The sequence below is a fragment of the Numenius arquata genome, chromosome 3, assembly GCF_964106895.1.
Source record: "Numenius arquata chromosome 3, bNumArq3.hap1.1, whole genome shotgun sequence".
In the NCBI taxonomy this organism is placed as follows: Eukaryota; Metazoa; Chordata; class Aves; order Charadriiformes; family Scolopacidae; genus Numenius; species Numenius arquata.
In genome coordinates, this window is record NC_133578.1 from 30,120,649 (window position 1) to 30,146,447 (window position 25,799).

The window sequence follows — 25,799 nt, forward strand, 5'->3', positions numbered from 1 at the left end:
AAGGCCCTACATCACAAACAGCAGCAGGTTAAATCATATTTATCTGAGCTGATAGCGTAAGTGCATAAAGCAAAAGGTAGATAAGCTGAAATGGCAGCATCACTCATTTCCCATGAGACAAGACTCCTGCTTTTAGTTGTTATGACCAACTGCTAATACAGTACCACCGGAAAGGCTGCATGCAGCAGTGAACCTTGTTATAAAGCCAGAACATAAGCTTAAAGATGTCAAAGTTGAAAACATTCACTGTTACAATTCAAACTTTTCTTCATCATACAACCTTACGTTCACCTGGCAACCTCACCTTTCTCCTCTCCTTGATCTTCACACCATTAACATTATGATCAGGTCAAAGTTGCATTTTCTTAAGCATCCGTGTCCTTCATCACTTCGAAATTTAGCATCTTGGACCTTCGTTTAGTCACAAAACCACTGCTGTATTCATACACTTTGCTTTTGGATTCTGTGGTCTTGGAGCTGGCAGATACTATGGTCTCTGTAGTGCCGTAACAGTCGAGAGTCTCAAGGAGAAAAGCAAACCCAGCACTGTGATCCATATTCTAAAGCTAAGGAATTAAATTGCGGAAGACCTTCAGAAATGTCGACCAAAATGGGCCATTTGGATAGCATCCAAATTATTCAAAACTTGAAACAGTAGAGAGAGGTGGTGTTCCACAGGGCAACTGAATGACCTGGAATTGGCAGTGAGCCACATCAGTCATATATCAAAACAGCTCTCTGTCAGAACTAGCATAAAATATGCCTAGTCTGAATGTCACAATACGACTTCAGAAGAGTGGCATAACTTTGAGAGCACCTGCCTTTCCTTCCAAGACATTTAGAGTTCGCCGATTGTAAAATCTTTCCAGGCTTCACAGATTTAAATTGGTGAGGAACTGTGGCAGTCTCTGATTTTATCTGGCTCCACAGACAATGCTTTTTCTCTTGGCTCTTGTTTAACCTGGCTCACACAGATAACACCCTCTGTATTTTCTTCAGCTTAAAAACAAAACAAAAATCAATCATTGACATTCACACTCCACTGATAATGCTTCACCCCAATAACTGTATGCATTTAAAAGAAAAATATTTCAGGAACTAAAGCTAATAGGTAAGGCATTTGTGAAGTTAACTGCTGTTTAGTTTGACAGTCAGTTGTCATCTACTGTGCTATAAGACATTGCAAGTTGACATGAATTTACTGCAGTAAGGGCCCTCTTGAGTAAGAATATTTAAAATATTTTATAAAAAACCCAATATGTTTGGAGATATAAAACTACTCTCACAAAATGTCTTTCCTCTTTCCCATGGAAAAATAAAGCTACCATCTTTTTTTTTTTTTTTTTTTCTTTCCAGGGAAAAGGAGGAATGGAGGTGCTATTGCTGAGAAAAAAAAAAAAATCTCTAAAGCATGTTGATTTAGAGAATGACTTGCACTTCAGCCATGACTGGCCACTTCTCAATGACTGCACATACATTTTCAGCAGGGAACAGCTTATTCTTAAGTTAGCACTTGGGCAAGAGAAAATCCAGAACATACAGGATAATTTTAACCAAGCACGCACGTGCAATAAGTATATGCACACACACACAGGAGAAAAAAATACCTTGAAATACACATTGACTAAACTGCTACGTTCAAGTATATTGTGTTTCCTCCCAATAAGCTCTCTAACATTGTCTCTTCAGTCTAGATTAGTTTTTGTCCTCCTTTCCAGATAAAGAACTTGCCTCTGAAAAAAGAAAAAGTATCTGTGCGTTTTATAGGTAACTCCTCCACAACATTCTCACAATTTTCAAGTTGAAGCTGGTGATAATAGACTGAGACCTTGATCAGAAAAAAAAAAGGAGATCCCAAAGGAACAGTGCATTTAGTCCTTGCAATTTCAGAATTTTACATTTGACTACATTTCTTTTTTTTGTGTAAAACAGTATTTCTTTAAAAATTCACTTAGAACACTTGTCACTTACAAAAATTTTTTTAAGAGGCATCAACATCTAGATTGAAAAAATGGGTTAAACAACTGAATGGAGGAGGTGCATTTGATAACCTCTCTGAAATTCTTTTACCCTGAATGAAAACAGAATTTCTCAGGAGATAAGTCAAATTCAATTATAAAAGGGAAAACAACCAGTTACACAAACATTTGAGTACAGCAGGCGGAAACCCCCTTAAATTTAACTTTTCAATACTGCCACAGTAAAATATACCAATACTACTTTAACATGTATGAATTTCAGTATATTTCCTCATGTACCCTTTATTTTCTTTTTATTTCTTTGTGTAGTCTTAAATTCCATTTTCAAAATATTATAGAATTTAGTACAAGTTACATTTTGCTGACCTGCATCAGGTCATCAGGATATCTGGAGATAATTATCACTATGGCAATACAAAGGTGTAGGTTATGGTCTAGCACATCTTTACCTGGACATTCCTGCAAAACTACTCAAGAGTCATCTTTTTAGAAGTCATAGATGACAAGAGAAGATAATATAGAAGTAATAAAGTATTGCACAGGTAACATTTCAGACTCCCTGGAAAGGCAAAAGGATGGAGCCTGTATAAATCAGTGCAACGCATATCTAACAGGTTTTCTTCACCAAGAATTAGAAAGCATTCTTTGAGAATGCAAGCTTTCATTATCAATCAGGTTCCATGGTTGAGAATTCAAAGGCTCTATCTGTATTTGATAACAATGGTTTTAAGGAGCCTTTTATTTTGATAAATTTATTTACAGTGTTTATTGCATATTTTTTTAAAAAGTATTTTCAAACAGAAGTTTGAAATTCCAAGCAATTACATACAACTCCAACTGATCACTGCTAAAGTACATTGATGACTACACGATCCTAGTAGAAGTTTATTAAAAAATACCAAAAATCTGCTGGGATGGTGCAAAGAAAGAAGTCATAAAAATCCTCACATTTCTTTCCAAAGAGTCCCAACTAGATTCAATAACAGTTGTTTTATATTCTTATTTTTCGTTTTAAAACATTATTTTGAAGATCATAGTTTTAGCTAAATATGAGGATTTTTGGCAAAAATGTTGTTTTCATCAAATAAGTTGGTATTTAGACAAAGAAAGTGATAAGCAGTTTAACTCAGAAGTCATCTTTTTCCAGCAAAAAGTTGGGGGCGTTGTTTTTTACAGTCTGCATGTTTTCACAGAAAAACTAATAAACTAATTAGGATCAGGTGAAAGAAGCCTATGCTGGAGTTCCCCATTATTAACACATTTCTCTCCTTTCTTCAAGAGACACAGAACAAAATCCACTGTATTTTCTATATTTACATATTATTGGGAAGACTGCAACTTACTAAGTGCTGGATGGTTGTCCACAATCCGTACTGGAATAGCCTGCACATCTCCCAAGAGAATCTGATGGACTCCTCCTTCCAGGCTTCTGGAGTCATCTACCCCTCCAACTGCTACCAACTGGCCCATGGTGACCAGACTCTGATCAGAGCCAGGCGGAGTCCCAGAAGCAGAGGCAGCAGCACTATGCTGTGTTAGGCCAGCACCTGCTTGCAGACTGTGCCCCTGACTGAGTGCTAGAGAATGGTTGGTTATTGCACTCCCTATGGAATCCAGGAGACTTGCAGGGCTGGAAGGGGAATGATTATTTACAGCTATCAGGGCTGTTGATCCATTTGTGGAGGTAAAAGTTGACTGCAGCTGTAATCCCTGTGAAAGAGAAGGCACAAGTACTAACATACCAGTATTTGCAGCAGGAGGAATTTGCATTTAATGGCACGTATTTTGCAATGATGGAAACTGGATAGCTTCTGACTTCCTATACATCATCTCTTTTGAACAGTCAATCCCAGCAACACTAGGCTAAAGTTGTATAGAAAACAATTAGGACAATGGTATCCAGCAGCATTTAGAAGACTACTTAATGACCATAAAGGTCTAATTTCTGTATTTCTAGGGAAGGGATCATGATTTTTATTTCGGTTCAGGAAGTATGAAGGCAGCTTTTCAAATAAGTAGCTAGGTAAGAAGGCTAAGAGAGCCAGCTCTGAAGGGAGATGAGCTTTAGAAGAAGCTCTTTTAGCATAGCACTCTCATCCCCACTCTTCAGCCTTTCAACCTGGAAATTTACAGATCTGAGCTGGGAACAGTTTTAGGATTTTAACATATTTTCTGAAGAGGCTGGAGGAGGATTTAAAAGGATTAAGTAAGACTGACTTATCTCCCCTCAGTTTTGCAACATTTTCGTTATTAAATTCCTGGACCACTTGGAAAATGAATAGGTGCTTGGTTTGAGGAAGAAGCCCGCTACCTTCAACTTCTTGGTTTTCGCCTTCACAAAATACCCTAACTTCAAAGTGTCAAAAGATAGTAGTGGGATCTCCTGCACCACAGCTATATGCTAAACGTGGCATGTAAGAGAGGCCAAAGTAAAAGTTGACAGCTAGTTCAAAGTCCGTGTTACCTAGCCAGTGTTTGGGATCATTAGCTGGGAGGGAATCTGCTGTTCTCAGCTTGCCTTCAGCATTCCCAGCACAGAACATCTGACATTCTGTAAATGACTTGACCGTACCTGAAGTTGTGCAAATATCTTGGGCTGAAGCGAAGAGAGTGAAGACAACAGCTGCGCTGTTTCCGGTAGCAAGGACTCCCCACTCTGGTTGGACTCGGCTTTGGTGACAGCAGACTCCCCTGCTGAGCTCCCTACAGTGCCACAGAGAGAAAGCACACAGTTATGACAAATTTCTTCCCGTTTAAAAGCCTCCCCTGCAAATTTAACAAATCCCTTCAATCTCAATATAGACATATAAAAGACATGTATATACATATATGTTGTTGTCTTTGCAGAAGAACTTGGATGCTAAAGAAAAAAGGCTGGGTATGAGACAAAGACAATACTGTAGGAAGGTTCTATATGCCTGTTCAGAGTTCAAAAAGAAGCATCAGTAAATCCATTTTGGAGAGCAAAGTAATTACAACCTAACCTGTGCTTTCGATTTCTAGTTATAACATAAAAGCTGAAAAAATTCTATCAAAGCAGCAATCAAATAACTTGACAATACATACACCTCAGTAAGGGCTCAATAACAGACAGGCATCAAAATAAAGTGTTGTCTTCCAAAATAAAAATCTACACAGGAAATCCTTTAAGTCTCATCACTCCCTTCCAAACTTCTTTGCGGAATTAGGATAACTTCTATGCAACATCACACAGAAGTCCATTTATCTGGAAGACTTTCAGCCTACAGATTACTTCATACCCTCAAAATCCTTATTTAATGCAAGAATAGCAGACTTCATTTCCTGAAGACTTGTAAAAATTGAGATTGACTTGTAGCAATTTCTGCAAGAACACTTCCCATGGGATCATTCCATTTCCTGTTGGAGCCACCCAGAACATTTTGGATAAGAATAATCCAGACACAAGTAGATAGTGCTTAGCCTGTTATTTTGCAGTTTCACTGCTTTAACTGTAAAAGAAGAGCGTGCTCTGTGTATGCAGATTAGCCTGGTGAATGGAAAAAAAAAATTAAGAATGGTCAATCACAAAAAGCTTTCTAGCAGGAAATCATACAAAAGTTTCCAGCAATCTAAGTGAGTGAAGATATATTTTTCAACATATATACTGATTTGCAGACTCAAACACAACTCCTTCAAATATTTAGGCTCTTTTTAATACCATACAGAAATCCTGTATGTTTATGTGAATATTCACATGTAGGAAGAGATGGTAGTTCTTTCCTTAAGTTGTATTCTACACCAAAATACCTAGCAATAAAGCTCCTAATCGACCCACACTTTACACTGCATGGGCATTCAGCATGAATGCCACAAGTTAAAAAAAATAATCAAAAATACGAGTACTTTATCTCACTTGTCATTATACTTCATAGAAGATATAAAAGGGAACACACTTAAGTTTGACAGTTACAGTGATTCTTACACCTAGGAGAGAACAGAGAAAGCTGTATCACATGGAGATAGGGGGCTCTGCACAACAAGAAAACAAACAACTGGGTTTAGTTCTGTTATTGTTTCATTTCTTAAATGTAAATTTCTCCCCATTCAGCACAAGCTGAAATGAAAACAAAACAACATATACAAACAGTAGTTTGAAAAGTCAGTGTTGTTCTTCCTTGCTACCACTTCATCTACATTATTGAGAGAGCTGATTTTTTCAGTCAGGTTTCTTTTTTTGCTTAGACTTGTAATACAACTACAAAGACACGTTTGCAATGTGCACAAACACATAACCACATTTTTAAGTGGAAACAAATTATGCTGGAATTAGAATATCTGCTCATATTCACTAAATTGGTGTACATGTGCAGAAAACTAACCAAATTCGATTCTCTACCTTCCTTTAGTACTCAGTATGTCACTGGATGGACGTTTACATGTTTGGTAGGCTACTGTGCCTTAGAAAATTATCTGTGAAAGACAAAGAAAGGAAGAATTGGTCTTTCTGAACCTTTTCCAGCATTCAGACAGTGCATACCAAAAGTCATTCGTTCTGAGCTCTATCACAGCTGCTGAAGGCACAACTATTCTGTGTCTCTCCCTAAAAGCAGAGTAATGGAAATATTAACATTGACATGCAAACTTAAGCACAGTAAGTCTGCTCATATTGCAAATTCCTTTTTTTTTTTCCTGAAAAACAAGACTTCCTTAAAAAAGAGAGACACTATTCAAACTGAGCCTAAAAATTTACCTCTTATCCTCTGACAGTTGTCAACACTAAAATTCTTACCCTAAGCACACATGATGCTTTCGGTTCCAATTGATCCATTGCAGCAGTAGCTAAAATAAGAGTTAAAAAAAGCCCAACAGTGGCTTTTTTATTAACTGTAAATGCACTGGTGTACATGGAACTGCTCCATGTAAAATCAGGTTCACCAAGTCATTTTGGAGAAATCACATAGCAACCCAAACCTCCTGAGGGATTTTTTCCTGCTACAACAAAGATAAGAAGTAGATCAAGGAGTGACAGGGGCCGAAGAGGAAAGAAACCCAAACACATCACGACTTCTTCAGGCAAGAACCAAGTGGAGGATAACTGTTGACACAAGTACATCTTTAAACATGACAACTGTGACTTTTTGGTCTCTGTAGACTTCTCTATCAGTTGTCTGGAACAAAAAGTACCCACCACCATGTTCCAATTAAATGAGGAAACAAGCTGTCAGTGCCACTGGGATTAAAACATCTAAGAAGTCTGCATTGTCTTAACGTATGCAAACAACTAGGCTCTTCCACCTTGCTGCAACCGTATTCCAAAGCCAACAACTTTTCTGATGAGTTTCATATCAAACCTATTAAAGAAGGGATGGGGAAAGCATCCACAAACATGCAGGAAAGTTCTTTTGGTGTCACACTAGACCAAATATCCTTGAAACTTGGGGAAAAGGGCAGAATAATATAATTTTTAATTTATTATCAGCCACCATGATCCAGCAGAGCATCTCAGCCTATGTGTAATCCTAACTATGCGGGTAGCAAGTAGATCTAGTTATAAACCCCTGTATTTTGTTTTAGTACATATTTAGAAGTCGACGTAATAGTAGCAGGAACCCATTTGCAACAAAGGAAAAATCATGTTAACTAGTGTCTTCAAAAAAAATAGATCTTCGACTATGAAGACAAACCCAAGTTTCTACAGAAATCTACACTTTGGCTTTGCAGCAGAGCAGGAGGAAGTTTTATACTTCCATCAGGTGGCTCAGCAATCGCTGGGAAGAGATACTACTTCGGCTTCTCACATAAATAAAGAAGTTACACCACATTAAGAACTGAAAAACCATATCTCACAGCTCTGCTGCCACTAAACACCTGTGTTTCTATTTCTATTGTAAGAATTAAGAAAAATGGATAAGAATGCTCTCAATTCTGACAACAGAAATACAGTGTTTGTTCTTCAGGGCCTGATCCTAGCAGTGGAAGTCATCAAACCAATGACTTTTTGAGAAGCAGGAATCCCAATATGCATGCAAGTCCTCTTTAGCAAGATGTTTAAGCACATATGAAGCACAAAGCATCAAGGAAATCAAGTACCTAGTTGGCTCCTGGATATTCTGTGCCTTGACACAATATCTGTCCAGTAGGAATTTAATTTTGTCTACACAGGCGTTACTAGCACCTTCATCCAAGGTAAAATGTTCTTTCTCTCTTTGGAGAGAGAGGTGGGAGAGAGCATCTGTTGCTCATTTCAGTGGCCAGTCCAGCCCAAACCACAACAACAACCATCCCATTAAAATCTGCAGTTGCTTGAGGTTGCTAAATAAAAGCCAAATTTATAATTTTCATACTTCTGCCAACCCCATCACAACTACACGTATCTTTCCACACGTGCAGTCAAATAGTTAAAAAAAAAAGTATGCCAAAACCGACACGCCAAAATAACCCTTCTTAAGCTCAGCTGAGTGACAGAACATGACAAAGTCGTCTCTGGAAAGAAACTGAACTTCTGTGACATAGCTAATAAAACAAATCACATTTGGAGACAGCAAAGTTATTATTGCAGTCTTACCATCTGAAGGTGGTGACGCAAACGTAACAGTCACTGTTTCTGTGAGAACATTCCCACTGTCTGTGGTCCACTGCAGCTGAAAGGAAAGAGATCTCAGTTCTCAGAAAGGGTGCAAGTTTGTCTACTACAGGAACATAGGCTCAATATAGGACCCACAGGAAAACAGTGTCTAAAACTACACTTTCTTATTTTCTTATAACTATGCATTTTGGGAGCTCTTGGTTTAAAAACAAAAAAAACTGAAAAAAATTTTTTAGCATTCACTATACCAGGAAGGTTAATGTCTGCTCATGATAGTTCAAAGACTTTAAAACGGAAAATAGTCAAACCATTTGGATAACTAACAAGTGTCACCCACTCAGCTGGGCCAAGAGCAGTGTAGGGAGAGGAAAAAGACTGATGACACAGCATGATTTAACAGTACAGTTTGTCAAAGCTGATTTTTAAATCAGCAATTCCTTAACAGTCAGCCTCATAATTAGGAAAATTAGGATCGCTGTGCACCCCTTATTAGTCAATAGGTGGAAGAAAATTAAAGGAACAACACTTAAGAATTACTGAGCATTCTGAAGTATCTACTTCATGCTTACTTCACTTGCTATAAAGTACATTTATTAATATTTACACATTCAAAATGTTTTGCAAGCCCTAATTTAGGCTGCACCTGAGACATACTACATCCCCATTTTTCAGATACAGAAAAGCAGTAGTAAATTCTCCAAAACACAGACAATGACAAGCCATAAATAAAATTTTCTGATGTGTGCCAACTTTTCTACACCACATGGCTTTCAGTTCATGAAGTCATCATGAAGTGCTAGTGTTGTGTAGTTTGTCAATCAACTAATAGCAATCAAATGCTAATGAGATAAATACTGAATAAGGTCAGAATGTTTTATTCATGTTTAATCCAATCTTGCTTACCCAGAGATTCCACTGAAAATACTGCTGCTGGAAATCATAGAGAATTTTGGATGAAACACAGCTAAGCGGTAAAAATTATGAATAAGATTTCCAGTATTCAACTCCAATAAATCAAGAAGAAACACAGAGGCCAACATACCGTTGCTGGGATACTTTCTGAATTATACACCATCTCGCCATTCCTCAGGAATTTCTGCACTTCATGAATATGGTTCTTGATGTCATTCACAGTGGGGAAGAAGGACAGATTATGTCTTTCTGGCACTTCATCAGGCTTGAATAATTCTCTTTCCACATACTTTCTGTCACATGTTAAAAGACATTCAAATATGCATATTTAAAATATATTGTGCTATTTCCCTGTTATAGACACTGCTACCTTTTCCTCCCCTTTGTTGCAATGACAAGAGCAAGCTAGATCATCTTCTGACCCAGTTCTTTGAGCACCTGCTACAGAGTTTGGAGTTTAAAATCCCCATTTATTCAACTAACTTTAAAGAAGACAGCAGCTCTTAGTGGCTACCTATAACAAAATTGAAAGAGAAGACAAAAGATGGGAAAAACAGATTCTCATGACATATGGGAAATACATTCATTCATTAATGAGCACTGCCATTTAGTTGCAAATTAAATTAATCAAATGCAGAAGTAGATACAGCACTACAGACCGAGACCATGCCAGACAGTTCTGTACCTTAGTTGCTTCCTCACTGCATAGACCTGCTCTATTCCCTGAGACACCAGTTCTCGGATCTTGTCTGCCACTTGAGGATGAAGTCGGGAAGGCAGAGTACAGTTCTCGTCTCTAACAACTTCCTCCTCCTCCTCAGGAGAAGACACAGAAAAATGGGACGGTGAAGAAGGGAGGCAGGAAGTTTCCATTTCATGATACTGGTGGGCTTGCTGAGTGGGTAACTGTACGTACCACCTAGCAAGAAGGAAAGAGTTTCTACACACAATTCTCAAGCAAAGGCAAAAAAATAAGTCTCCTAGGGAACAGTCTGACAATCACAACCAACCTAGTTAGAGTAACTTAAGTTTTTATAGCCCCTGAGGTGGAAGATACTGCCTTTCAGAGCTCAGGGCCCTCACATCTTTCAACGCAAAATAAACCAGCTCAACCTCCCAAATACAACAACTATTTCTATCTATTCCCTGCATGAAAACATCTGCTGAAGTTCCACAGCTTGGTGCTTAACACTTCTACCAAACTAAATATTCCAGAGTCACAGAAGTTGTACTTACACTGTGGGATTTTTCACTATCGATATTAAGCAAGAGCCTTAATAAAGTGATAAGTAAAAAAATCAAGCAAGACAAACAAATTATTGCTATTTTTTGCTGTATTTGTCAAGATAAAGAAAAAAGTGGAAGTTTCACCTGAGGACACCGCCAGCATCTATTAAATTCTTCTTCAGCATGTTGAATGCTTTCTCCTGCTCCATTCTTATGATTTTCTTGTCCATTTTAGGGTCAGTAGGAACTCTGTATTCCGGAAACTTTTGAACCTTTTTAATATAGATCCTTCCAAGGAACAGAGGGAATAAAAAAAATAATTCTTCTTCAGTACACTTTGCCCTCAGGGGGGAAGGTAAAAATCCCACCTACTTTGTATTGGATATTAGTATAGAAAAAGTTCAAGCAGAGTGTTGCAGGGGGTGAGGAGCTTCTAAGAGAACTGTAGAATTGTTAAGGACACATAAAGAGAGACAGATGCAGATGGATGCAGATATACACACTTCTGTTCCGGTTTGGAAGCCACTCAGCCAGAGTGATTTTGCACCTCAGCAAAAATCCTCTGCCCCTCAGTACAGTAAAAGCACACCACCGTTGCTAAACAAGCTGTAGCTCACCCAGCCTGAAGCCAGAATTGAGCACATACATACCTAGCTGCAGCTGTCTAGGTAAACACACTCTTAGCTCAGTAAAAACTGAACAAGCACCCAGGAGGATGCTCAAGGACAAGGGAAAAAATGTGTTGGATAAGGAGAAAGTCCCCAGTGAAGAGGAAGAACTGTAACTCCTTCAGCAAATAGGACATCTGCAAAATTAGGATGATTGACTGATACAAGTGCAATTAAAAGCCTGAAGGAAAAACAACAAATGGGACCAAAAATGGTGACCACCATAACTAACTAATGCTCAGGTAAAGAATGATTCCCACTTGTATTGTACAGTGGGATGTATCCTGACGTACTGCTACTTTGCATCCAGGCAACCTATCAAATCTCAGCCTTACTCAGTTTAACAGGACAGCATTTCCTCTTTCCCTCAAGTGAGTATCAACCTCAAGCTATCAAGGAGACAAAGCATTAAGGCTCACAGAAAGAACACTTTCTTAGGATGCTGAGGAACTCTTCCAGCTTTATAGACAATTCTTACCTTGCTGGACAAGTAGCTTTGTACAGATGGCCAGAGGTGCTTTCCTGCTCACCAGCTTTTTTGGGCTGGAACCCTTTCCTCCTTGGCCCATACTGGCACTCCATTACGATGGCTCTGCTTCCTGGGAACAGAAAGTAATGTACTCTATTTATTCAAGCAATCACTGAAGCCATGACAGCAACACAGTTACTACAGAAAAGATGAGAGTTCCAAAGCAGTTATTTCTGTTTATCATCAGATTCTTCAGAAGGCAGAACATTTAATTTTAGCAAGCATTCAAATACAGTAAATGCTTCTCTCACAGCATGTAAGGAACACTGAGCATTTTCAAAGCATTTCCCAAACTTATTACGCCTCACAACACTCCTGCAATATATAAAGGCAAAATATTGTATTTTGCTCTGGTAAACACCTGTACATTACAAGATGAGCAGCCTTGCAAGTCACCAAATGAGCACAATGCTGGTAATAAACATAAGAGAAGCAGAATCCCCAAAATAACTGAGAAAATCCACAGCTGAAATCAAAGGTCAGCAGCTATTTCCAGCCTTCTGTCTTAAATCAATACTTCAGACCACACTGTCCCATAAATCCTTATTTGCAAGTCTGACCTATCTTATCTGCTAAATAACATTGTTTCAGCGTGGCATATCCACACAAACCAGACAGGCTTAAACAAATATTGCTTAGCTCTAAACTTGAAGTAAGTGACCTCTTCCAGTCAGACCCCCAACAAAAGCCGTAACAGGCATAGCATTAAAATGGTCAGGAAAGGAACTTCTTCCAAATTTCTTCCACATCATGTTTAATTATCTTTTATTTGTAATTCATATACTCTAGTATGCAGGCAAGGAGCTGCCTATACCACAAGTGATGTAACCAAAACCTTCAAAGTATCACAACAGCAACATAATGTGTTTCCATAAGATACCCTATGATTTATTAATGTTTAAAAAAAAAAAAGAAAATATTTTTAAAAAATCAGCACAAATAAATAGGAAATTTAAGAAAGAATTATGTATAACATACAGATCTCTTGTCCCTTTTTTTAAAAACAAACTTAAAATGGAAGTTCTAGGATTGAAAAGCCAGCTTTAAACTAGTCCTTGCTAATACGACTCTTACAAGCACTTTGACGGGGCCCTTGTTTTACAAAAGTATCAACTATCCAAAATTCTTATTAAAAATAATAATCAAGATTTTGATGACTAGTGCATGTTTCACACTATAGGGAGCTACCCAGCCTCTCTGTATTTCCCCACAGCTGACGCACAGCAGGAAAGGTATTACAGATTGGTTCCACTTATGCAGAAGGGATAAATTCCTCAAAACCAACACTTTTGTCCTGCACAGTTTAGAATTCAGTTATCTGGGATTTAAACGGCACTTCAGTAAATCATATTTACAGCCTCTGGTCTACAGATGTAAAGGATTTTAATGAATTTCATAGAGGAGTTATAAACTAAATCTTAACATATTGGAAAGGCAACACATTAGAAACACATAATGCTTGTTTGGAGATCTGAGCAAAGCAAAATATATCACAACTTAATTAGCTGAGTCTCTATTGGTATACAACACTAAAAGAAAAAAAATCGACATGTGTTTTTGCTCTAAATATCTTACTGTGGAGCAACTCATTCATCAGGCAGATCTTACAGGAAACTAAAGATGTCTCAATGCATTTTGAGGAAAAAATAAAAGTGTAACTTGCTTTGACTTTGATCTTAGCTTTCTCACACCTCAGAGTTTACAGCTGAAGCTTTGAAACTGGTGCTAATATTTCATTTTTCAGTTACTTTCAGAAAAAAAAGAAAACAAGCACATAACCTACATTCCAGTCATTCATGATCTCAGTGTAACAATTAAAACCTGTTCATTTCATAAACAAAAGAACTCTTAGTAATTTCACTTGTGCACTGCATGAGCTAAGTATGTAATTACCAACCTGTGAAGTCTGCACATTTATTTTAAAAATAAAAATAAAATCTGTCTGCTGAGGTATGCTGATTCTTGTTTTGCTTTTAATTTTGTTTTTTTTTGTTTGTTTTTTTAATGTGCCATTTAAATAGTTTATTGGCTCCTGTGGAACAAACTCTTCAAAGGATCTCCACTTTAGGCAAGAATACTCAAACAAGCTCTTACCCTTAGGAGAATTTTCACGTCCTGATAGAGCAGAAGGGACCTGCATCTAAAGATCTCGTCACAAGAACCCCCACACCAAATGGTACTGAGCTAATTTATTTCTAAAGAACAAAAGGAATTAATCACAACAAAACATAAGCCTGTGGTTTCAGGGAAACAAGTTCCTTCAGCCTGTGTCACCCAAGATGCTCTTTTTTTATGTTTCTGCCTTGACTTTATCAACGCTAAGGAACACCATAAAGATTCTTCTTTGTGGCCAGCTGGCAACTGACGTTGAAATTTTGAAAGTAGTTATTAAAAGAAAAGTTAGTTACCTGCATTGACAAAGGGGATCCCATCATATGGGACATACTGAGATTTCCACATCAACCGTGTGGCGGGTTTGGCTGGGCTTGGAGACTGGCGCGTCCCCCACACACTTTGTGTCTGCTGCTTGTGTAGCGTTAGAACACTCTCTAATTCTGTCTCGCTCACACAATAGCCGCGGTACGAGTCCCCAATTTTCTGCATGGAAAGGAGGTGAAATAATAGGATTATTCACCCAGCTGACTGCTAAACATTACACAAGAAAACAAAAGCAGTCAGGGACTCTGGCAGGTGAGGACACAGGCTCAGATTTTTGGCATTCTGTGGGTTTTTTCCCCCCACACTAGTATCCTCACAAATAGATTTACCATAGGAGCTAACACCACGGTAGTCCTCACCAAGGTTGGGAGTTTGTCAGCCATCCAAGATCCTAAGTACACCAAGAACCCCTGGAAAGATTAGTTACTGCCAAGTCTGATTTCCACAGGACAGCTTCACTCCTGTCATTTCCCCCACCACACACTTCAGCTGTAGTCACCTCCTAGACAATTTCATCTTGGGTGAGCATTTTTCACTTGACTCCCACAGAGAATCTCCGAAGCACTAAAAAATGTCAATGCATCTACTTCAACACACGCTGCACTGAGCTGGAGCAGAATACACCTGCTTGCACCACCAGTGACCACCACACTCAGTGCACTAACTTCAAATTGAATGTCTCACGTAACACCCCTCCCACTCTTCAAGGCACTCTTGATTCTCAATATTACACAGAAACGTAATATACCAGATTTGCCATGTGCAAACTGATGATGGTTTCAATGAACTCTGAAGCTCTAGGCAACTCCAGAAAAACCGTTATCTAACCTGATTCAAAGTTAAAAAACCCCAAAAACCAAACACAAACAATTTGCTGACTTTGCAACATCTCCTGTGACAGCTGTTCAGCTACTCAGAGCCATCACAGCTGGTTCAGTGCTGGTCTATCAGCGCCAGCCAGCAAGCAGTGAAAACACTGGGAGAGTAAAGAGCTTTCCATCCAAATTCAGAACGCCATGCTTGCTTCTGTTCATATGCAGCTCACCATCAGGCTGACCAAGCAGCTGGAAGTAACACCCAGAGCAGATTGCCAGCTCAGCCTTACAGCATATCTGTGGGGCAAATGTATGGTGAATAAGTACTAAGGTCTAATGGATCCATTTAGCCACCTTCAATGACAGAGCAGCCAGATGTTTAAACAATGCTGACAACAAAAGCAGCAACAGTCCCTCTCCAAAATTATTATCACACAAATATTTTAGTGATGACTGCATAAAACCCGCCTCATAGTCACCCATGAAAACCAAAATGTCTGTGGTTAGCAAGACCTAAGGTCAACGAAGAACAAATGCAGACCTTATGAATGAACTGGGCCAGCAGAGTGCTGCTACCAGTGCAAGCCCAAAAGCCAAGGGCTGTGTACGCACCAGCTGCATGAGTCGCTCCGAGATACCAGTTGCTTACACTTCAGCAGCTCACTGCACTACTCCAGCAGCTAAGAAAGTCTACACAGGCTGCACTCACACACCTGTGGTGAGATAGAGAAGCTGGCAATTGTTCAGCCAGAAATTATAAATAACATTTCTGTCCAAAACTTGCTCTGAATAAAGCCAAGAGAAGCAAAGCAGCCTGAGAAGTACCAGACATACCTTTTTTACAGAAACCTGGGATGCCCCCTTTTGCAAGAGGGATTACAGTACCAATCCACACAGTGAATACTATACGACCAGCACTTTTCTTTCCACATCTTATACCTACCACTAGAAATAGGTCATTGACCTTATTCTAGGGAGATGAGAGAAGACTGATAAAACTGTTGTGCCAGAAAGGTAGTGATAACAGTTAAGGCACTGTCTCCTATTCTGGCTTTAATTCTGCAGAAGACAGATCATTTTCCCAAAATTGGTGGGAGGGGAGATGAGGAGAAGAAAATCATACAGCACAAAGGATCCTCGCTCTCTAGGAGCTTCCCAAGTAGGAAAATATGGACAAATGAGACCATCTGCACCACACAAAGAAATGAACTTAGCTTTGCACAGTTGATTAATAAGTGCAGGCTTTAATTACATTCTATTTCAGTATTCTGATACATGCTGGAAACACATTTCAGTCAGACCACTGAAAATTAGCTAGGTTAGAGAAAATAACTTCTTTTTTGTTTTAATTTAAAACCTACTTTTTATTAACAATGTAATTACCCTGAAGTAATCTGATACTTTCCAACTCTTCAACTCTAGCCAAGCTTCAAGTCAAAAAAAGGAGCAATTCCTTCGCTCTCCTCTGCCTCATCTCAGCAAGTGTTCATAAAAGCTTACACTGAAGTACGCATATGAAGACTGCAGTTTTCCTTGAGTGAACCGGCAGCAGGATACCAGAGGCATTACGCTGTCTCGGCACAGCGAGTGTAAGCTGAATGTTTCACGACAGTCAGGGAATCAACATGGAACACAGAGCTTAGTGCTGCTGCAGCTTTTACCGCTCTGTGTTTGCCTGCAGTACTAACTGCCAGAGGAATCATCACCCTTTGGAGCTGTCTTGGCCAGCTCCCTCGGATATACATTGTGTCCTGGTTTGAGGTAAAACAGAACCAAGGTTCTTTTCAGTAATTTTAGTTTTCAGCTAAATCTCCTCTGACAGATTTGCAGCACGTACCGAGGCTATGCCATAGCTTCAACCGCTGGCACCTTCTGTGAAATTCACACAGACCCCAGCACTGTTTGTTTCTATTCTGGCAAGGAACTGAAAGAGTTGAATTGTCAGTTGCCACATTTACCTGCACCTCTACTAGATGTCCAAATTCCAGTTGGACCTTTCTATCCTGTTACTAGGAACAAAAAATTCTGCAAGACAGTTGTACCTGAAAGATAAATGACACCTCAAAATCCCACTGTCTCTAGCCTGTGCCCATGAAAAGGCATGTGCATCCTAGCAGCCTCCAGCGGATTTACACCGTGTAATTGAAACTCAGCAAAGCAACTCTGCTGATAATACACAAGAAGGAAGATAATTTGGGTTATTCCTCCTTGGATGGACTGACTCTGCAGGGAGAACAGCAACAAAATAATATTTTTTTTTTTAAAGGAACAGGGAGAATAAACACACACATGCAATAGTTCTGCCGAGAAGCAGAGGCAGATGTTTATATTCTCAGAACACATTCAAACACCCAGTACTTTGATTTTCTTTTCTTCAAAAACAAGAACTCTTCTATAAATGCTGCTGCTTTGAATTTTAAACACAGCAGGTGAAATTTCCTGTAATAGATTCAAATAGACCAAGTATATCATAATACAAGTCCTCCTATAAAATGAAACCAATAATAAATGATTCAGACAAGCAACATCGATGTTAAGACAGGAAAGTACGTGTCACATAGTGCTAAAAGCACAGTAACAGGCTACACGTTACTGGACTTTTAACAACTAACTGGCCATTTGAATTAAGTGACTCGTTCTGTGAAAACAGTATCTCCACTATGGAAGAATTAGTGTTAGTTAGTGTTCTGACCATTTATATGAAATAAAAGGCATATAACAAAAAGAGGAATAGATTAATATATTTAGTTAATTTAAAAAGTATTTCTAAGTGGAAACAGAAAGAAATTCCATTTCTAAGTCCCTGCAACTGCAATTTCCAGTTATCAGTGGCCAAGCCAATAAGAAAAACCTCAAATACTAGGGATATCTAAAGAGGTGAACCACCTAGAGACAATATGAGTTTTCCTTTAAAAGGTATTAAGAGAAAATAAATTAAACATCTACGAGGAAGAGTCTGGTAGCATGAGGTGATCTCTCAAGAATCTTCGCACCCCCTTTTAGCTAATTTATGATGCATTCTAGCTGTTGCTATCATTCCAGTGATCAGGACATTTCTGCAGACATCTAATAATATGCAAATAGAGAGTTCTGTTTTGGTCAAAAGGCATCACAGGGAATAAAGACATAGCATTTTTTAAGAAAAGAGAAAACAAGCACAGGTAACCATGCTGGCACAAAAAAAAACAAAACAAAAACCAAAAAAACCCAACCAAAAACCTGTGAGAATACCTAAAACAGAAATCCTTAGTAAAACATAGACATTAACATGCTCTGTTAAGTCGCAGATTTGACCCCGGTAAGTCACATGGATTTTGATTTCTAAGTGACAACACAAATGAATATGAACCATTGCAGACTTAGGCCATACAAAGGCAACTTTTTTCTTTAATTAATGGGTCACTAAGGGCAACAAAAAACAGTTTGCTCAGCAGAAGACAGCAGAGCTTGCACTGTAGTTCAAGAGTGAACTCTAACATGGCACACAAAGTATGGCTCAGTGGCTTTTCCCAGCACTATATGGCATCAAGATTTCAACAGTACATTTTTTACTTCAGGAGCTGTTTATGGTCAGTTATTCTAGTATTCCCCAAAAAGGAAGGGATTTCATAGCATTTCATGTGTTTAGATGTGTTAGTAGTACCAGCTAGTTCTAGTACTATTTCATAATACCAGGACGCTTGAACACAACTTCTACAGCTATGAACATTACTCCTTTCATGGAATAGGATCAATATCTTAGATCTAGATGATAAAACATCAAGTCAGAATTCTTTGCAGCCCACCTCACAGTTCCTGAGACGGCGTGCCCATGCAGGTGTATTTGGTGGCAATGGCTGGAGAGGGATAGGAAAGGGATCTTCCACCACCCTGAAAAATAAAAAAAAAAAATAGTAAAAGTCTACACAGACATCCAGGAAAGCAACAATTTAATCTAAACTACATGTAACATATCAAATCAGTACAGTATGTATACACCTACAGCATACAATCAAACTATAGGTATTTTATCAACTTGCCTTAAAAACCTGGGGTTCATTCTCCCTGTATTCTATTTCATTGTTAAAATAATTCACAATAAATAAGTATTTATAAAGCCCACTGTTTTCTACATTCAAGAAGACCTCTGAGCATTCAGTATTCTCAGTATTGTTGCTTGACAACAACAGACAAAATATGGTGAAATAGACTGGCTGACTGTCTTGATAATTTTATTACACAGATTGATGTTAAACTACTAGAGACTAAAACCAGTTAAATGCTGCACATTTTAGTACAATTTAAATTACTGATTTTAAGTAAGTATGTAGTTTCTCCCTTCCCCAAAACCTGGGGCAGAAACAATGCTTACTTGATGTTCACTATTGCAAAACTCAAGTGCATCACCTCCTGTCCATGCAAATCTGCCTCCTTTCCAGGATTATTTTTCTAACATGTACAGACTACGTTCACAAAATCTGTTCACTAACTGTTTCTCTTCACTTTAAATGTTTTTTGAATATATATAATTTGTGCTGTAGTGAGATTATTCTAATCTCTTCCATGTCTCAATTTCAAAAAAAACATAAATCAATGCAAATCCAGCCTGCAGTCCACAGACTTCTTTCAGGGGTTTTTTTTTGGTTGGTATTTTTGTTGTTTTGTTTGTTTGGGTTGGTTTTGGGTGGGTTTTTTTTTTAAGCAAAAAAGAATCCCACAGGTGGATATCAAGAGAAGACATAACAACTATTTTAACTTTAGGAACTTTGCTAACCAATCTGCCTGTCCAGATGTTTCACAGAATCACACTGTTAGCAGCCACTTTCTCATATTTTATCAAAAAAAGCTGAAGAAGTTATTCAGACAACAAAGATTTAATGTCAACTATTGTTAACTAAATAACTATTGTTAACTAAACTATTAAGACTGTTAATGCCAGCTATTGAAATCTTTATCTAAAAAACTGATCTCTTCTTGTGGGAGGATGGTTTATATAGCTTTTAATATACTCATACAAGAAACTCTGCTCCCTCATACTTTCCCTGCAGTTCCTTCACTGGATCGCTTTCAAGTCTTGGTTGGCAATATCAGTGTCTATTTGGAGTAATTTCAGTAATTTGCACTGTGCTACTGTAAATGTCCACCTATGGCTCTAGTCAGAATATATCCCACTATCTCTGGAATACAGGTACTTCACAATCACTTTTTCCACTGCTCTGGCACGTACAAAAGCTGCCTACAAACAGAGTTAACTACACATCATTCACTAATACTAACGGTTCATAACCTCTCTTCTATGGTAATTTTGTGATAACCACTGCAAAAACAAACTGCAAGAAAAAGAGGCAGTACTAACACTAGATCAAAGCAATTGTTCATCCTTATAACTTCTGACCTACCTGGTGGCTGTTTTTTTCGATACGGTGAGAGATGCCTGTGGGTGTAGAATGTAACTGCTTGCACTGTCTGCTATAGCAGCCACCGCCACAGTCTGCAAGTTCCCATCACCACACTTCTCTTCTGAAACATCTTTGCAAAAATAAAACATCCTCCTGGTTAATAACTGAACTCGGAACGGGGAAATGACAAGCTATGATTAAACTTCGTGTGTTGGAAAAGCAAGCATTTTAACATGAGATAAGATTTCTAGATGATAAAGTAGTTTAATAGTTGTGAATCAATACTCAAATTCTAGGCACACATATGAAGATATACTTGATAAGGTTGTTTGTACTGAAGGACTTTGGTAATCTTGTTACTGCTAATGAATCCTTCCACAACAAAGCAAATAATCAGAAGAACTTGTAAATTACTCTGCTTTACATTTCCAAAAATCCATATAGGATTACACAATTATTTTGTTCAGATGCAAACCACACACTGGTTGCTTTTAAAAATAAGAAAAAAGGAGATTATAATACTGCTTTGTACTTAGAAAAGAACACCTAAACAAGAAAGAACAGGCCTCTTGTAATTGAATTTGACATGCTGTTAGAACAAATGTTTTAGTCTTTCTTGATAACAGGGAGAAATCCATAAGCCAAAAATACTGTTAGATTGAAGCCTGTGTGTATAGTTAAACAAAAACATAATGGAAAACTGTGAAAGCAGACATTTGATACTTTGGTCTCAACATAAAGGAAAGGAACTGCTCTTCAGATGCGGGATTTTTGCCCTTCAGTTACAAAAGCTTCTTTCCCCCATGCCAAGAGAGAGTGATACACTACTGATCTAGTCAGTACAGAAATCACTCCACTTTAAACCTTCTGTCAGAAGATTCCTAAGTGCGCACCTCAGAGTAACACCACTCTGGCTCAAAGCTCTGGTTCCTTCTACATAGACACTAAGGTCTACTCAGAAGTCTGTGCCATTCCATGCTTTACCACCACCTGCAGGCAGTGAAACTCAAGGGCTGACAGTCCGTTCTCCTTCCCCTTTAATCTCCAGAGTAAACCACTGACAAGTCTTCCTAATTGTCTTTTAACAATCAAATAACTACAAAGTCTTCTCTAGAAAAAAAAAAACCACAACCCAAAACAACAACAACAAAAAATCTACAAAAAACCCTGCAGCACTGTGGCAAAACATATATTCAAATACTGTGAAACTGAGCCATTTGCAAACAGGGAGCCCCATATAGGATGAGAAATGGGAATACAAAAATACTAGTGAGCACTGCAAGGTACTACCTACAAAAACCAGCAGCAATTTTTTACTAACTGAAGGCTCACAGTCAGCTCAAAGTCACATAATATTATAACCAAATAGCGTTTTTACCCCTGCAAGAGGAGAGGGAGGGAAGGGCAAGCACTAGGGTAGGTGCAAGCCTTTCAATGCAACATCATGAAACCATATTCCAACTGCAAGTGAAAAAAGGCTGGATCGTGACTTGAAGCCCAACTCTTTTTTTGGAGACTCTTGGAGAGTTTAACAAAATGTGACAACCTAGTTCTCAGTCTTTTCTATGAACATAAACTAGTACACAGCACTTTGCCACCCAGCAAGGCTTGCAGATAAATAATCAATGCTTCCAGATTTCAGCGTATCCCTTTTCTAGAGAAAAGCTTAAAACTCATGTTTCTAGCTGTGCATTTCGCCACATACTTAAAATGTGAGTTAACACACTGAGGAGAAAAAAAACTTAGCAATGAAGTGAAAGACACATCCCATTTTCTTCATTGGGAACTGAATTTCTACCCAGGTACTTCATTCCTGACTTCACAAGAGATGCATCAACACCAGTAATCTCTGGAACAAACCAGAAGAACATTAATTCTTCTAACTACTTCACTCAAAATAAAGTAAACAGACAGTGAAAATTTGAAGCCGATAGTACAGCTGTCTGACTTGGCAGAAATACCCTTATTAATGGTAAATAAGGCAAGAAGCAGTCTTGTCCTTTGTATCTCAATTTATCCATTACATAACTAAAGTGAGCATAATAGCTCTTATTTCACAAGGCTTTTGTCCATTCAGTAAGTATGTATTTTTGTCTCATAACTGACAAAGGAAACACATACAAACAAGACTCTTAAAAAGAGATCATGCCGGATACACGCTGTCACAGGAGTACACACCCTCGAGTCCCACAGGTTAAACTCACCCTGTGTGCTGGTCACATCCAGAAGCTGACCTTGAGGAATAATCACTTGGGCCATTCCTGGCTGGGCAGAAGGAATGACATGCAGCACCTGTCCATTTTCTGACTGGCTGGCAACAATCATCTGTAAAGGCAATCGCACAAAAACATGAATGGCAAGTTTGTATGGTGATCATCAAGCAGCATGACTGGGTTTGCTTATTACCAGGACAGGAAATATTTCTGTTGGAATTAGGGCCTGTTAATTAATTTCATTTCATACAATAAGGAAACTGTCTATTTACCGTCAGTTTCTTAAAATCACTTTCACCCTTTTAAAATAGGCCTTCAGTTGATTAAAGGAGAGCAGAAAAAAACTTACAGGATTCTACAGTGAATTACACATCTATTTGAAACTTAAACCACTATTATTAAAGATATCAAAAACCATTCATAGTTGGATTCACTGTAACCCCTTTCATGGACACCACATAAAACATATCACAATATATAAAAATTTTGACCTTTACTCCTAAGAAACTGACCTCTATGGGCAGTATTTTATGCAAAAGCAGATGGAAGAAAAGCTCCAATACTTAAAAAAACATAAAAATTAAATCTCCTAGAATTCTGGAAAATTTAAAACAACTTCTTATGGTAAATTTTCCCATAATTACCAAGGACTTGTTCCCAGTAATGTTATAAAACCTAGAATAACATAAAATATCATCTTGTTTCTGAGTAAAGTGTCTTTAGTGCCAGTACAACACATGCCAAATCAAAACCTCTGGGTGAGAGAGTTACCTTTTACTAAAAGAAGTGTTAAGAATTAGAAAGCGATGTTTTAAGCATATTAATTGGGGGCAGGGGGGAGACATAATGGGTTAGCTTATTGCTAATGCTCCAATCTCCCCAAAAAACCACAGAGACTTATCCAGGGAAGATAGAGAAAGCAGTAGTGGTAAAAGTATGGGATCTCATCACGCAACAACATCCAGGCTTAATAATGACAAAAGATTTAAGTTGTTGTTTAGTAAAATTAGTAATGGTTGGAGACAGAATTTGCCTACCTGAGGAAGGGCAACTGGAGCATGAACTGAACCACTGAAAAGTTTCACCTTGTTGCTAGAAATAAAGTCTGAATCAGCTGCTGTTACAACAAACAAGCACCATGTAAAAGTTCTTCAAAGTGCTCCCTCATCTGTGAATACACCACCTGCCCTGTTTCAGACATACTCACCATCTGCGCACCGGGCCCTCCAAGGGGCTGCAGCTCATAGAGAGGCTGCCCGGTTTGGTCTACCAGGTGGAACTCCTCTACAGAGTGAGGCTGCGGCTGGGGTGGCCGGGCGGGTGCAGCCGATGATGGAGAACTGCCCGAGAGGCGCACTGTGATGGGCAAGGCTGCAGGAGAGTCACTCTGTCCAAACAATGGACCCCTGGAATCCATGCAGGTTAGATGCTTTCACAGAGGAAAACCAGTAAAATGTACTTTAATTTGAGTCGCAATTCCTATAGGAAAAAAAAAAAAAAAAGAGAGGAGAACATTTAAAACCAGTGTGCTGTATTGTATACAATTCTCCTTCTGATCAAGGGGCTACTAGCTAACACTAGCAGTTCTATTTTTGTTTTCCATTTCCATACTGAAAACGCATTTGTATTTCTGCTCCCTAGAACAAATTCTCTCTACTAAGGGGAAAGAAAATCCCTTGTGTCCAAAACCTGTTCCCCAAAACCACTCGTCACTTTAAAACATCTCAAGTCTACCCAGAAACTGAGAGAACTTATACCAAAACTATAAAACATCCACCAACTTGATTTGACTTCAAAAGAAACCCTACATACTAGTCCACTTGGCCTTTAGATAAATGCGTTCAGCTACGAAGACAAAAATCCCTAAATGCTTTCCTAATTCTTTACCACAGAAGAAACTAACACAAGCAACACAAAACCACCAATTCAAGTCCAAGAATTATACAGTGCAAGACCAAGAATCAGATCTTGCAAGTCTCAAAAAATAGGTACTCAGAGTTTATTCTCACCAAGTTTGCAGAATCAAGGTCTTGCAGCACATCCTATTTTCATTAAATTTAAATGTTTAAGCACAAATACCTGTCTTATTGAAACTCTGACAACGCAAACATTAAACATGTAAAAATAATGCAAAATAGGCAGCCGTTGTATAAAATACCATGTCAGGCTGCCTGTAATTTGGCCAATGCAAGAAGAAGTGCAACTTGTTGTACCTGTTGCAGCAATTACACAAACAACTCTGACGTTTCTGCTACAAAAATTTGTAAACTACGGATCCAAAGAGTGGGGAAAAATGTTTCTAAATTTTATAGTAAAGTCAGACCTGGGTCAAATAACCTCAAAAATTCTGCAGGTATAAATCTTCTGTACTGAAACTGTCTACTGTAAACTACACCAGAAAAGCAGCAAAAAATATATGGCATTAGTTGTGTTAAAGGCATTGCCTAGAGACCGTAAGCACACTACTAAATCACCACCTGAATGATATTTTATGTTAGCTGAAGTAATCTGCAGAAGAACATTTATGCACAGAAATCTCTGGTGATATTTGATAATAAAAAGACTCCACTTCCCCAATACCTACAGAGATGTCTCGTGTTCCTGGATTCTTATTTGCCACCTTTGGTCAATAAGCAATTTGACCTGATTTTCAAGTGTTCTGATCCCGTCCTACTCCAATACTCAAGTATTCTTTTATTAAAGGATTTTGTTAACACAATAAAACATATTTCTTCAGCTGCGTAACAGGATCTATTAATATAATTACTAAAGCTCATCATTACATGTATCATCGGGATATTCATCAGTTCAAAACGGAATGGCACAAGAATCCAAGGGAAGGAACTTTAGTACTTGTTTAAAAGACACAATGTAACACTAAAAAGGCAAGAAAAAACACATCGATGAAACATCATACTGTAAATTCATCAGAGAGAATGTAAAGAAAGCTTTTACAAAGACAGGACATTCATACTTCACCTGAAAACTCCAATCATTTGTTTCTGACTCTCCTGTACTATTGCAGCTGCCTATGAACAAATCATTAAATCCTTGCATAGCAATGTCATGGTCAGCTCCATTTTTTCCATTAC

The 25,799-nt window shown here is 38.3% G+C and overlaps 1 protein-coding gene across 1 annotated transcript; it reads right to left on the reverse strand.

The window, feature by feature from the left end:
* Positions 1 to 304: 304 nt before the first annotated feature.
* Positions 305 to 25,799, reverse strand: CARF (calcium responsive transcription factor). Its single transcript, XM_074145321.1, has 14 exons — positions 25,687 to 25,799; positions 23,915 to 24,136; positions 22,699 to 22,819; positions 20,495 to 20,624; positions 18,902 to 18,986; positions 14,271 to 14,460; positions 11,812 to 11,932; positions 10,810 to 10,953; positions 10,124 to 10,357; positions 9,569 to 9,731; positions 8,506 to 8,581; positions 4,552 to 4,682; positions 3,323 to 3,689; positions 305 to 999 (listed from the first exon to the last, which is right to left on the reverse strand). Exons 1-14 carry the CDS (start codon positions 25,762 to 25,764, stop codon positions 881 to 883), a joined length of 2,181 nt encoding a protein of 726 aa, XP_074001422.1. The 5' UTR covers positions 25,765 to 25,799; the 3' UTR covers positions 305 to 880.